At 42.5% G+C, this 13,866-nt stretch overlaps 1 protein-coding gene across 1 annotated transcript in view; it reads left to right on the forward strand.

Moving 5' to 3' along the window:
* Window positions 1–13,866, forward strand: part of cacna1ba (calcium channel, voltage-dependent, N type, alpha 1B subunit, a) — a gene marked incomplete at both ends in the record, with an annotated part of 140,790 nt that overhangs the window by 84,965 nt on the left and 41,959 nt on the right. Inside the window, 9 exons of the mRNA XM_080433501.1 lie at window positions 746–781; window positions 2,094–2,297; window positions 2,474–2,626; window positions 3,297–3,749; window positions 4,179–4,372; window positions 4,653–4,773; window positions 6,352–6,481; window positions 7,553–7,612; window positions 10,431–10,537. Coding sequence (XP_080289627.1) covers window positions 746–781; window positions 2,094–2,297; window positions 2,474–2,626; window positions 3,297–3,749; window positions 4,179–4,372; window positions 4,653–4,773; window positions 6,352–6,481; window positions 7,553–7,612; window positions 10,431–10,537 — 1,458 coding nt within the window. The remainder of the gene's footprint in view (window positions 1–745; window positions 782–2,093; window positions 2,298–2,473; window positions 2,627–3,296; window positions 3,750–4,178; window positions 4,373–4,652; window positions 4,774–6,351; window positions 6,482–7,552; window positions 7,613–10,430; window positions 10,538–13,866) is intronic.

Below are 13,866 nucleotides of genomic sequence, written 5' to 3' on the forward strand. Positions count from 1 at the left end.
TTCTGTGCGTATGTCAAAGTGCTTCCTCATTGGCTCTAGGCCTGTGCTGTAGAGATGAAGGACAGAGATTAAGAGGGGCTCCTCTCCCTAATAGCTCGGTAGGAACGGAAGCAGACGCCGAGTGACTCAGCAGTATAGAGACAGACGAATTACCAACGCGTCGCTCCCTCCCTCCACACGGGACTGACAGATATCTGTTTACTCTGACACTGACACACACAACAAGTCAGCTTCAGAAGCGCTCAAACATTGGTCTTTTCACGTACAGTCGCTGGCACAAGCCACATTGGCAGAATGACGTTTAACCACTTGGAACCCGAGCATGTGTTGGGGCCGAAAAGAGACGATCTACTGTATACAAGCTTGCGACGCGTCGCAGATCGGCTATATCCGGCGAAGAGATTTGGTGTAGAGGGAAAAAAGAGCGGACTATGTCAAATCAAGTCTAGCTGACTATGTATGGAGGGTTTAAGTGGCTAAACACTTGCAGCAGTTTATAGTGAGTTTTCAATAAGTCAGCCTCTACCTCCGGTCCTTGTTATTTCACCCCTCTGCTCTCTGTGAAAGTTTTGTTTTTTAAATTGCGTTTTATCATCTTTCTGTCTTTCAGTCAGTCTTCCAAGAGTTCTAGCTGTGTGTGTTTTTTTTAAGTCAGGCTGTCTGCTTAAACTATTCCTGTCATTTGAAATTGCTTCCTAGTCTGTCCTTATGTTTCTTTCAATGTGCTCCCTTCATGTGTTTGTAGGAGTTATGTCTGCACCCCAAACCACCACTACCTGAGGTAAAAACAACAAAACTGCTGCTATAAGGACGTGGCCATACAGTTTATATGTGTAAATTATATGAAATACCATGTATATAAATATATAAGTACGTGACAACCATACATGATCATGTTCCCATACTCTCAAACAACATGGCATAATCAGAAAACAACATTATCATCATGTGGCATACTTTGTGATGTGGACGTTGTAATTAATTAAGTGACTACAGCCTGGTCTTTCCATCCACCCACCCACGACCAAATGACATTGTAGTGGATAGAGCCGTGCTCAGGGCTGAGTTTTTGCATAATCTCAATAAGGAGCAATGTGTGGCATATGCTAATGTAACATTGCTGAGCTATAGAGTAGGCCTACATGTGAGAAGAATCAACAGCGATCAGACCTTAACCATTTAAAGTTTAAACAATACATACTTTTAGTTGACCGGAGTCCACCAGGGCTCTAAACCAGGCCCCCTCCTGTTTTCGCTCTACACTAAATATGCATGTATCTTTGCCGAAAGGTTTGTGAGTTTGTAGATCAGCTATTTTCACTAAATAGTCACCTCAGAATAGGGACGCTAGTTAAGCAATGCCATAATGAAGCAAGCAAGCTTTTCCTCTTAATTTGCAGTAGTTACAAAGTTCTTCATTAGTAGTGATGAACGCCTCTGAAAATATAGCACGTGAAGAGGTGCCATGTATTATATACAATATAATGCCATTGGAAAGGCTAGGTAAGCAACAGCAGGGCATCTCAAATGTGCATGCATTCAGCCATTGCAAAGTATTGTATTATGCAAAAACATTGACAGGGCAAAGCAGCAGGATGTCAGAACATATATGCTTGGCTTTTATTCTGGCACACCCTTAGACGGGCTCTCTCCAGAGTGTCCAGGAGATTGGCCCCAGTGGCTTGCTGTGCTGACAGCTCCATTGCACTGTGGCCATATATTTCAGCATGTAGTCATTCAGCATGTAGGGATTACTGTATGTTTTTCATTGTGAGGTCTAGAATCATCGACTGTTTCTGTTTTCATGTGCGCTACTGTCAGAAGACCCTAAACTTGTAAAGCACATAGTATCTTTCACCCTTCATAGTAATTCATACACAGCTATACTTGAGTTTACTGGAAACGGTTTCGCCACTAGAAATGACAAAGTCAGTTCCAGTATGTTGACGGTAACAATGGGCTGGTAATGAAATGGACTTAAACACTGACCTCATTCACAATACAATAAAAATAAATTAAAAAAAGTTATATTTCTCATTTCTAAACTTCAGTAATGCTGATGTTTACCCTCTTTACTCCCCCCCCCCCCCTAGTAAGGAGCAGCAGAGGTCCATGAAGGCCATGTCTGTGTGGGAACAGAGGGCCAACCAGCTGCGGAGGCATAACCGTGCCAGCTGCGAGGCGCTGTACAGCGAGCTGGAGCCCGAGGAGCGCCTGCTCCTGTCGGCCGCCCTGAACATCCGGCCCGACATGAAGACCCACCTGGACCGCCCGCTGGTGGTGGAGCCCCGTGACGGGTAAGGGCCAGTTGACCAATTAGGTGTCGTGCAAATAACTGCGATTAACGATTGAATACAAAATGATTGACTTAATTAAGAAATCATTCACTTAATTAAGTTATTAAGTATAATAGTACTATGGCCAAACAAGCCATATTTAATAATTTTGTACTTTCAATTATTTTTTTGTTAAGACTCCCGCAGGAAGGCGGCCACCAGCACCACCATCACAACCATCACAACCACAAGCCGCGCACGCCCGAGGACGCCGAGAACCCCGCCGCTGCCTCCGATGACGCTCCGCCTCCGCAGCCCCGACGGCACCACCGCCACCGAGACAGAGACAGGTAATCCTGATTACCTGTTATCCTATACTAGTTGATTACCAGGTATCCTATAGTTGATTACCTGGTATCCTATAGTTGATTGTAATGTGGACTTTTACCAACCAAGTGTAGCCTAGTTATTAACAGCTTGAACAGAATATCTATAAGCAACAGAGGGTCCCTTGGAAAAAATCTATGGCTTTGATGCTATAGATTAGATGTCGGCCTATTTGACAGTGCAGAATCATAATTGCCTTGATGCCTGTAACATTAACGAGCGTCAACGAGCGCCAGCTGAACACAGACACACACACCTGCCCTCTGCAGTGCTCTAAACTGAAACTGACTGGAGTGTCTCATTTCTCTCCAAAAGCCCTTGAATATGATGGAATATGATTAAGGATTACTGTGATTATGGTAACCTCACATTTGAAATCACACACACCATACAGTAAGAACTCCTCTAACGTTCAGTAGCCCCAAAAACAAATATTGAAAAGATATTGCGATACAGTATGACGTCACGTCGATACATATCGTCACGTTTTAATATCGCAATATATCGTGGGACGATATATCGCGATATTAACCAAATAACCCCTAATGCTTACTCTCCTTATTCCGATCTCACACTTGCTAAGATAAGACTGGATAAGAGCGTCTGCTAAATGCCTAAATTGTAAATTGACAGGGAAGAGACGAACGGGAACGGGAACGGGGAGACGGGCAAGGACGGGAGGCACCACGTTCACCACAGTCGCTCCAAGGACCATCACGACGGAGGCAGCCGGGAGAAGGACGGGAAGGGAGAGCGCTCTCGCAGCCGAGACGGAGGCAGGAGGCACCACCACCAGAGCTCTGCCGACGAGGGGGGTGGAACGGGAGGGGAGAGAGAGCATCGGCACCATCACTCGCACAAAAACCGAGAGGGCAACAACGGGACCCTGAACAGCGGGGGCGGCAGGGGGGAGCGCAGGTCCCGACACAAGGACGGACGCTCGTCCAACAGGGACGGCGAGAGGTGTTCGAGGGGGGAGAAGGGGACCAACGGGGAGAGGAGGAGGCACAGGACCCATGGATCCAGAGTCCAGTCCACGATGGAGGGAGAGGATGCCAGTGAAAGAGAGAGAACTCACAGTAACAGGTACCAGTTACTTACCTTCACATTTCAACTTTTTAATGTTTCTTTCGTAAATTAATGCCCTACTTCGTCGTACAATAGTGTCACACAAAAGTATATTTTCCACTATTTTTGGTGAAGTCTATCTGTGAGTTCTATAAATATTTAACCAATGAAAAGCGTTGTGACAAAATAATGTGACCAGCCACTCGGCAGGGAATTTTGAAACCTATGGAATATCTGTTCCTGTTCAGTTTTATTGTTCAACCACTACAGCGGCAGGTAGAACATACATTTAATCCTGTAACAAAAATTTTGGATAAAAAATGATTGTCTCAGTCACAGTACTGAAGGCCTCTGCAGTATAATGACCTGCTTACGTCAGAAACTATCAATCGAAGAGCACCAATTTGTTTCAATATTCTTCTCCTCACACAATAAAACTCTTCCCAGGGACAGGTATGGAGATTCTGAGGGGGACTCCCTGGCCATCTCACCTCAGCTGGCCCCCGGAGGCCAGCAGTGGCCCTCTGATAGGCCTGAAGACTCTGACAACCAGAGGAACGTCAGACGGACCGGAACGCAGACAGGTGTTCACAACCCCCCAGTCACCATCACCTCCCCGGGCGAGACCACCTTCATACCGAGTCAGTAGCTGACCGAGACCACTGGGGATATAGACCATTTTGCATTTATTTTGAGACACGTTTTGTAGATGTTGCTGAGTTGTAAACTAAAGCCAGACTTATACTTATAGTTGCACAGCAGTGTTGCACATCAAAAATTGCAGATTTACAAGGTCACAATGCGTTGCTCTGCGGCGCGTTGTGAGCTTATAGATTGGCTATTTTTGGTGCGCAACACCACACACTGTTACAGTAAGTATATCAAGCCGTTAAATGTCCATTCCATCTTCCCTCCCTACAGTGAGTAGTATGGACTGTGAGACCATGCCCATCAATGAGAAGACCCTAGAGGATTTGGGCCAGTGTGGACCGAGACCCATCCTGCCTTACAGCTCCATGTTCGTCTTTGGACAGACCAATATGTGAGTTGAATCGACCGCATTCCATCTATTTAATCTCTGTTTAAGAAAGTTTTATTATTCAACAACAAGCCTATTTACAGTAGTTTACTAAGCAAATAATGATAAAGACCAATTAATAAATGAACTGCTTAAACTACTTTGACCACTGTTAATTTAAATGTAATCAAGTGGAGCACTTTCTCAAGGTGCGATCACACTGGACGACGCGATTTCTTCCGTTTTTTCACCCGGAGCCGTGCAAATTGCGTAACTTGTAAAGGTGCAACATTTTTTCCAACCCATCGAGGCAGAGTGACAGCCAGTGTGTGCTGGGTAAAATATTGCTTCAACCGAAAGTGACAAGCTTCCCCCGCGATTCAAGCAACGTGATTATTTTTTATCACGTCTGGTGTGACTGCACCTTCAGACCATAACTGCCACAGGCAGTGTCAGGACCTCACAAGCACTGTCAGTGAAATCTCTTGGTTTAATGGCTGGTCACTGTTAAGATCTACTCTGGGTTCAGCATTCATAAATCATAGTGGAATAATTCTTTGGAATAGTGCAATCATTTTCTGGCTACTGCAGCATAAATAATCTATGAAATTTACACCACGACATTAGCAGATATTGGGCAGTATATTGGGCAGTCCACTCCCATTTGTATTTTTCATTTACTTTGGTTGGTTGGAGCCACCAGGGTGTCTCTGCTGTTATCTCCATTGAAAATCGTTGTATTAATATTTTAAGCCCTGTGTACTTTGCTGTACGACAAATAGAGAAAATATTTGATCTACGAGCTTTTTTTTGACATTTTTTTAATATATTTTCTTTTTTTCTTTTGGAAAATGTCAAAGGTTTAATGACATGCCCAAAATAGGGACACAAGGTTGAACGTGCTTAAGGGTCGATTCGAAACTAATCTCTCAAGACAGATAGAAAATAAATAAATAAATAATCTTTACTTTGCCAATGGGTTCCCAGATTGGTTTGAAACAAACCCTAGACCCTTTGCTGCATGAACTAACCCCATCTCTCTATCTCCTGCCATTTCCTGTCTCTCTGTGTGTCCATCCGTATGTACTGTATGTTGTGTTAAATTCTTATGTCTCCATCAATTGTATCTACCGTATCTATGGTTCAACATTTTTATTTAATAAAGGTGTGACTTTCTCAAGATGTGATCACACTGGACGACACGATTTATTCGTTTTTTGCCCGGAGCGGTGCCAATTGCGTAACTTGTAAAGGTGGAACATTTTCCCAACCCATTGATTTTCCCCATAGTGAACAGAGTGACAGCCAGTGTCTGCTGGGTAAAATATAGCGTCAACCGAAAATGACAAGCTTCCCCGCGATTCAAGACATGTGATTTATTTTTATCACGTCTGGTGTGACACACAGTCATAGACAGTCTGTGCACCTTCAGACCATAACTGCCACAGTGTCAGGACCTCACAAGCACTGACAGTGAAATCTCTTGGTTTAATAGCTGGTCACAGTGCTTGCTGTTAAGATCTATAGAAAATATATGCAGTTCTTTCTTTGACTGTCTCCCTCTCTCCCTCTCTCTCTCTCTCTCTCTCTCTCTCTCTCCAGGGTGAGGAGGCTGTGTCACTACATCACTGGCCTACGCTATTTTGAGATGTGTATTCTGCTAGTGATCGCAATGAGTAGCATCGCTTTGGCTGCGGAGGACCCCGTCCAGCCCGATGTTCCTTTCAACCAGGTGAGACACACACACGCACACACAAGACGCTGAACCCCTAATTGCTCCCGATGAGCAGGTTGGTGCCTTGCATGGTTTCCTCCGCCATCGGTGTATGAATGTGTGTGTGAATGGGTGAATGTAATGCACAATCTATGTAAAGCGCTTTGGATAAAAGCGCTCTGCAAATGCACCATTTACACACACACACACACACACACACACACACACACACACACACACACACACACACACACACACACACACACACACACACACTACACATTTTAAATGCTTTATCCTAAGCATCTGAATTCAATTATTTCATATCAAAATCTAATCAAATCAATCAATTATGAAATGATAATGTATTATTGCCAGTGCTTAAAGCCGCAATCCATAACTGTTATGTCCTATACCCTGGATTGGACCCGGGTATGGGTGAGAGACCAAACATCTACTGCTCAACCAAGAGGGTAATTCCCCGCTTGGCCAGGGAAGATATTCCGTTATGAGCTTCAGGCAGTACTACTTCTAGTGTAAATCCACTCTTAACATTTTATCAATGGAAGAGTGAGGAGACCAGGCATCTCCTGCCACTGCGGGAGATGCATGGTGCATGAATGCATAAATGAACTTGATCATACTACCATGAAGCTCAAAATGTGAATGTGAAGCGATGCGTTTTGAGCTTGTAGATCTGCTGCTTTTTTGCTATTTTTTCATTTGAATCCTGAAAAGTTTTGAACAGTTTTGGACATATCAGGTTTCTACCTGACAGACACGTTATTCATTGTATTCATTGAAATAAGTTCTGCATTGCCTGCAGTGCCCATACAGTACATATATGCCCACTCAAGCACAGCACACACATTCTGTAGCAATAAAAACACAAACACTCATTTTGCATAATTGTACAAATTGTCCCAGGACACAGAAATAAAAACAACAACAACAGGTGCTCAGAGAAAGTCAATCCGAGTGAGAATCTTGGAACAGCTGTTGAAAAGCAAAGGAGAATAATTAGTTTTGCTCCATTTGGATGCAGTCCAGTGTACATTTTCATCCTGAGATGTTTGTATCCCTGTGCAGGTGCTCAAGTATTTGGACTATGTTTTCACTGGCGTTTTCACTTTTGAAATGGTGATCAAGGTATGTATCCTATTACAGTGGTTCTCAAACTTTTTCATGTCATGTCAAAATAATATGCATTTGGCTGCAGTCAGTCGGTGGCAGCATGCCGAGCAAGTCATTAGTTAGATTCTCCTGTTCACTGAAAGTACTCCAGTATGAAGGATGGCCATAAGAGAATCAGTGCCAAAGGCTGGCCCTGCGCTGTGACCATTATGGTCCTTTTTCAACGCTGTTAATTAACACCAGGAATCATACTCCCATCGTGGTAGAAACAAAATGAACAGACGGAAAGTGTTCAACTTAAAGAGATTAGTTCATATGGCATATCTACACTGTACAATCCATAGTACAGTCATTTAACTCTGATAGGGTAAAAAATAGAACCTAAAGTTAAATTAACACTCTAGATTTGACTCTGTTGGACCACATCACCAATCAATAACAATAACAACAAATCACGGGGGTCAGAAACCAAACCTCACACTAATCTAACATTTGTCAGACTATTGAGACGTCGGGCTAATTGGCAGCCTGAGCAGTATTGGACGTGTACAGTATGTGTTATGAGACGTCATGTATCATCTATATTGCACAGATCAGATATAAATTATAGAAGCAATATTACATTGCTATTGCAGTCATGTTACTGCTATACGTAGGGCTATGACATTTTACTTGATTAGTGTGGTTGCCCGAATGGGCAACCAGACTATTGTTATTGCAAAAGTTTCTACGTAGATAAACAATACTTTAGACCGCATCTCCTCCCACAGTTTATTTTTCCCAATTTAGTGCCATATGTCAAAATGACCGGCCTCACCGGGAATCGATGGCTATCATTTTGCTAAGAGATTGGTTACATAGTTTAATTTATATAGATTTATTAGTGCATTAAATTTCCCCATCCACTTTAATGGGAAAATGACAAAACTCCCATTCAAGTATTTTTTTCTCAGAAACCGTAAGGGCTAGGGTTACAACACTTGGAGGGGAGGTTCATAGTTTATTGCAAAATTATTTAAAAAAATAGTTACACAAGTTGGCCTCATGGTGGCGCTATAACAGTCCACTTTACGTTTTGGCCTATAACTCTTGAACCGTAGGTTGTAGAATCAAAATCTTTTTCCCCCTAGATTCCTTGGGTCAATACGCAACTCCCCATATAGGCCACGCCCATTTCCGTATAGATAGATTTTTTGATATTGATTTATTAGTGTATTAAATTTCCCCATCCACTTTAATGGGAATTGCAAAAACTCCCATTCAAGTATTTTTTTCTCGGAAACCGTAAGGGCTACAGTTACAAGACTTGGAGGGGAGGTTAATAGTTTATTGCAAAATTATTAATAAAAGAATCACACCAGTCGGCCACATGGTGGCGCTATAACAGCCCACTTTACCTTTTGGCCTATAACTCTTGAAGTGTAGGTCGTAGAATAAAAAAATATTTTCCCCTGGATTCCTTGGGTCACAACGCAACTCCCCATATAGGCCACGCCCATTTCCGTCTGGATAGATTTTCCGCCATTTTGAATTTTCTTCAAAACACACTTTTTTCTCCTTTTCCTACAAATCTTTTCCAAATCTCACACAAATCGGTACAGGTCATCTATGGACCCATGCGATAAATCTATCCAAACGGCATTTTGATAGTTCTTACCGTTCGTCCGTAATTGGCTTCCAAAGTTAGCGGGAGGAGCCCGTTTTACCAAAAATGCCAAAAATCACGAACGAAACGTCCAATCGATCCCAAATTTGAATGACATGTTGAGGGTGGTTTACTCAACGAATCCCCAAAAGCATTTCCACTTTGACCCATAGGGGGCGCCACAACTGTGCAAAACGTAACCGTTTGATGCAAAAACATGATTTTTGGGGGGATCACTCCTCTCAAATTGAAAAGCAGGTGATCTCAGGAGTGACATGACGATGTCATTGGCCCGCTACATTTGTGGGAGGGGCTTATTTATTTTAGTGGGAGGGGCCTATTTCTTCAAATCAAAACGCCATGTATCACGAACACAGGATCCAATCAGCACCAAATTCAAATGGCACGTCACGCGGCCTCCGATGGTATTCCTCCAAGCATATTCCTCAAGTCCGGGCGGCGGCAACCTGCGACCGGCGTCGGCGCAACCACACTTTGCAATTTCCCATAATTGCGACGCGTCTAGTTATTAATTGTCATACAAATAATTGTGTGGCTTTTAGGCCTTGTAAACAAAAGTTGCACGGGGCAGATAGGACAAAAAACGTATATACACAAAGAAATGACTGACAATGACTGATACCAATCATCAAAATCAATAATGTATTATACGCCATATTTAATATTTGATGCTCAAAATCTGTTGCAAAATGTATGAACCTTTCTCAACATGGAAATGATTATGCCGATTATGTGGTGGTGCAACCATATCTGAGTATAAGCTGTCTGTTTATTATTTAATTATTATAAAATACAGTAGTCTTATTTGATTTCCTCCACTTTTTGCACTCTTCCTATGGATTATGCTAACGTAATCAGCAACGAATTTGTTATACTAAATTGTATGAAACCGCTATAGTACTAAACTGAAATAAAATTACAGATGAATTTAAGCAATTTTAAGTCAAATAGTTTATACTTCCTGGCTAATGTGAGATGAGGGATAGCAGTGGATTGTGGTCAGTGGTGGAAGAAGTTCTCAGATTATTTACTCATTCAAATAGAAGATCTACAAGTGATGTGACGCGTTAAGATAGGTTGAAAAGGTCAAGTGGTACTTTAAGTGCTGTACTTGAGTAAATGTACTCAGTTACTTTCCATCATTGACATGTGGTGTGTTTCTTGTAGATGGTGGACCTGGGGCTGATACTCCACCCTGGAGCATACTTCAGAGATCTGTGGAACATCCTGGACTTCATAGTGGTCAGTGGGGCACTGGTGGCTTTTGCATTTACGTAAGTTTAACATCTCTTTTTTTCTCTTACATCTCACAATGTGTTTAACATTTCAATGGCATTGAATCCACAATAACATTTTCCGTCATATGTACTGTATGTATATTTCTCTGTGGGGAAACCTGATGCAGGATTTCCTGCTTGGGAGACCCGGGTTCGAATGTTAGTTAACATAGGATTCGTATTTTATAAACAACGCTAAAGAGGACATATTATTCTCTAAAGGTGGACATTGTGTTTAATTGTTATACTGTATACTGGGTCAGGTGAGTGTGTTTATCTCAATGTGTACAGTATATACAGTATCTGGATGTCATCATTAAACACTACAAACAGAGAAGGAGCCAACATGATAATAATCTTCCATTTCAAATGAATGGGAATGGAATGTGTAAAACACCTTCAATCCAAAGAGAAACTCCCCAAAAAAAATCTAATCCTATTTTGGGGCATAAATGACCGTGCGGTAAACGGATGAGCTTTGTCACTGAAAAGTCTAATTCATGCTTTAACTGTTGTGTGACATCACTTGTCAAAAATGACCTGTAATCGTTGCTGTCAGGCAGAAACCTTGTATCTCCATATTTCAACTTTTTTATTTTATTTTATTTATTTACTCCTACTTTATCGTATAAGAGCTTCATGAAAAATTTGCGAAAATAGCTGATCTTCAAGCTCACAACACGTCGTATACTTGTTTTTTGAAAATCTATGAAAGTGAAAGTGTGTCTTTGACGTTTAGAAATATATATATTTTTTTAAGATTCATTTTGGGGCTTTTTATGCCTTTATTTAGTATATGATAGTAGTTTGACAGGAAATGGGGAGTGACACCGAGCAAAGGCCGTCGGGATCGGGACTCGAACCCGCGATGTGCTGTCAGGCTGCGGTCCGGGCCGGCGTTTAGAAATATTTAACCAATGAAAAGTATTAACAAGAGCTTGTGACTAAATAATAACTACACTGGATGCATTGGAACACATGTTATTTTTTTCCATTTCCTGAAAAGTAACGGTTTTGAATATACAAGGTTTCCGCCCGACAGTGACGAACTGTTGTTTAGTTGTGTATTGTTGTGTATTGTTGTGTTGCGTTGTGTATGTGCTGTTGACCCCTCTGACCTCCTCTGTTTAATGCCATGGATCGTTTGAAGGAGCTTCATGGGGTAATGGCCTTCTCTCACCTCTCTCTCATCCTGCCTGTCTGTCCATTTGTGTGTGTGTGTGTGTGTGTGTGTGTGTGTGTGTGTGTGTGTGTGTGTGTGTGTGCGTGTGCGTGTGCGTGAGTGAGTGAGTGAGAGAGAGAGAGCGAGTTAACATGGCCCAAACTGCATAAAAAGTCCATTTCAACAAGTCATTTCATCGCATACTGTTGTTTAGACCAGTGTTTCTCAAACTTTTTCTTGTCAAGGACCCCCAAATGTATTTGACCCCCCCCCCCCATCTGAAAATATTTTGTGCCAGGGACCCCCATACAAGCTATGTGTATAGGCTATAAAAAACGATTTTAATGCTCTCAACACGTCGCGATGCGACACGTTAATGTGAAAAATAAATTAAAGCCATTTCCCCATTTGGGGGTCCTTGCCATGTAAAAGTTTGGGAAACCAACTGATCTTGTAAACGTCACTTGTAAATGTGTGAGAATCTGAATTTGGCTGACTGAAGTGTAAAATCACCCATTAGCAGAATAATTTTTGCACTCTCTCTCGGAAGGATTTTTTATTTATTTATTTATTTGAAGAATTAATATGTGAGGAAATGGCTCATTAAGATGGCTGTTTTATGCAGTAGCAGCTGCTCCATCCACGCAATGATATGCCTGGGACTGTACAGTACATTCCTCATCGCCTTCGTTCATCAGCCCATCTTCTCAATTCTCACACTGCTTCAAGCTACTGTAGATAGATCCTCTTTCGCCATGGGGGGGTATATGCTATATAGTGTACCTCCATCTGTTCATCACTCTGTATCCTCCACCCTCGCCTTCAACGGGGAACCATTTCCACCCCGGCACCCTCCACTAGTGCTCCACTGCCACATAATGGATGTGCTGCACTGCACTGGAATGATACCATCAATTTCACATTCTCCATTATTAATTCAGTGCAGGCTCACTAATGTAGCGGGCCGAGCCGTTACTGGAGGGCATGGAGTACTCATGGTGTCTAATCGATCCCAGCATGCACATAGAGACGGACCGTTAGCCACCGTATGGTGTCAACCTCGTGGGTTTTATGGTTGACTGCTCTATGACCATACTGTCATTTCATTCATGTGTATTGCTGTGCCACGTCTCCATTGACCTGTATGTGTTATAACTCTCAAGATGTCATATAGTAGTTGGCTGATGTAGAGTGGTGATTCTCAGCCTTTTGAGGGTTTTCAAGTGAGCCCTGGTCCATATAAGGTTGAGAACCATTGATGTACAGTATTGGCCGCGGATTCTTGTCTATGGAAGAATCTGCAGCCAAGACGGTAATTTTATTCTGTCATGTCAGCAGTTTGCTTATTATACCCCATATTACTTTCTTTTACTATTCGTGTTTAAGCCTGAACGTTTAAGCAGCATACTGTACAATATCTTTTCTGAAGTTCCTCAAGTAATGGCAGACAGCGATAGGCTATCCTCCAGGAATGACAGGCACATTCGTCTTCCAACCACTCTTAATTATCTGTTCATTATGGCCAAAGCTAGTCTATACTTTGGCCTGCAGTTTCCCCCAACCATCTGCTGCCAAATAACAAAATATCTGCTCCACATAAGTGTACATCTATTTTCATTCACAGAACTCAAAAACAGTTTTGTCGTGTTGTGTTTTGTCAATTGATGCAAATGCGTTCTTCATTTTGCTGTGTCCGCCTGTCCGCTACCTGTGATTTTACTGTATGTGTATGTGTGCGTGTGCGTGTGTGTGCATGTGCACGTGTGCGTGTGTGTAAGCGCATGTGTGTGTGTGTGTGTGTGTGTGTGTGTGTGTGTGTGTGTGTGTGTGTGTGTGTGTGTGTGTGTGTGTGTGTGTGTGTGTGTGTGTGTGTGTGTGTGTGTGTGTGAAGGGTCCATAACTGTGCTGTGCCTTGTGTTTTATCACTGTTTCCCCCTATTAGATCGCAACAAGGTTTGACCAGGTGGGGATCCCCTACCCCTACCCCCTCCTCTATGCCCCATCTAACCCCACCACCACCACCCTCGCACCCCAACCCCTTGCCTTTTGTCCCAATTCTGCCCCCTCTATCTCTCATTCTTCTTCTGCTTAGAATAGTTTCATCTATTGTTTATGATGAAAGAAAAGCATTATTCACTGAATCAAATGTATTTTCAACACAACA

This window comes from Gymnoscopelus braueri (assembly GCF_963280865.1).
Source record: "Gymnoscopelus braueri genome assembly, chromosome: 7".
NCBI classification, from domain to species: domain Eukaryota; kingdom Metazoa; phylum Chordata; class Actinopteri; order Myctophiformes; family Myctophidae; genus Gymnoscopelus; species Gymnoscopelus braueri.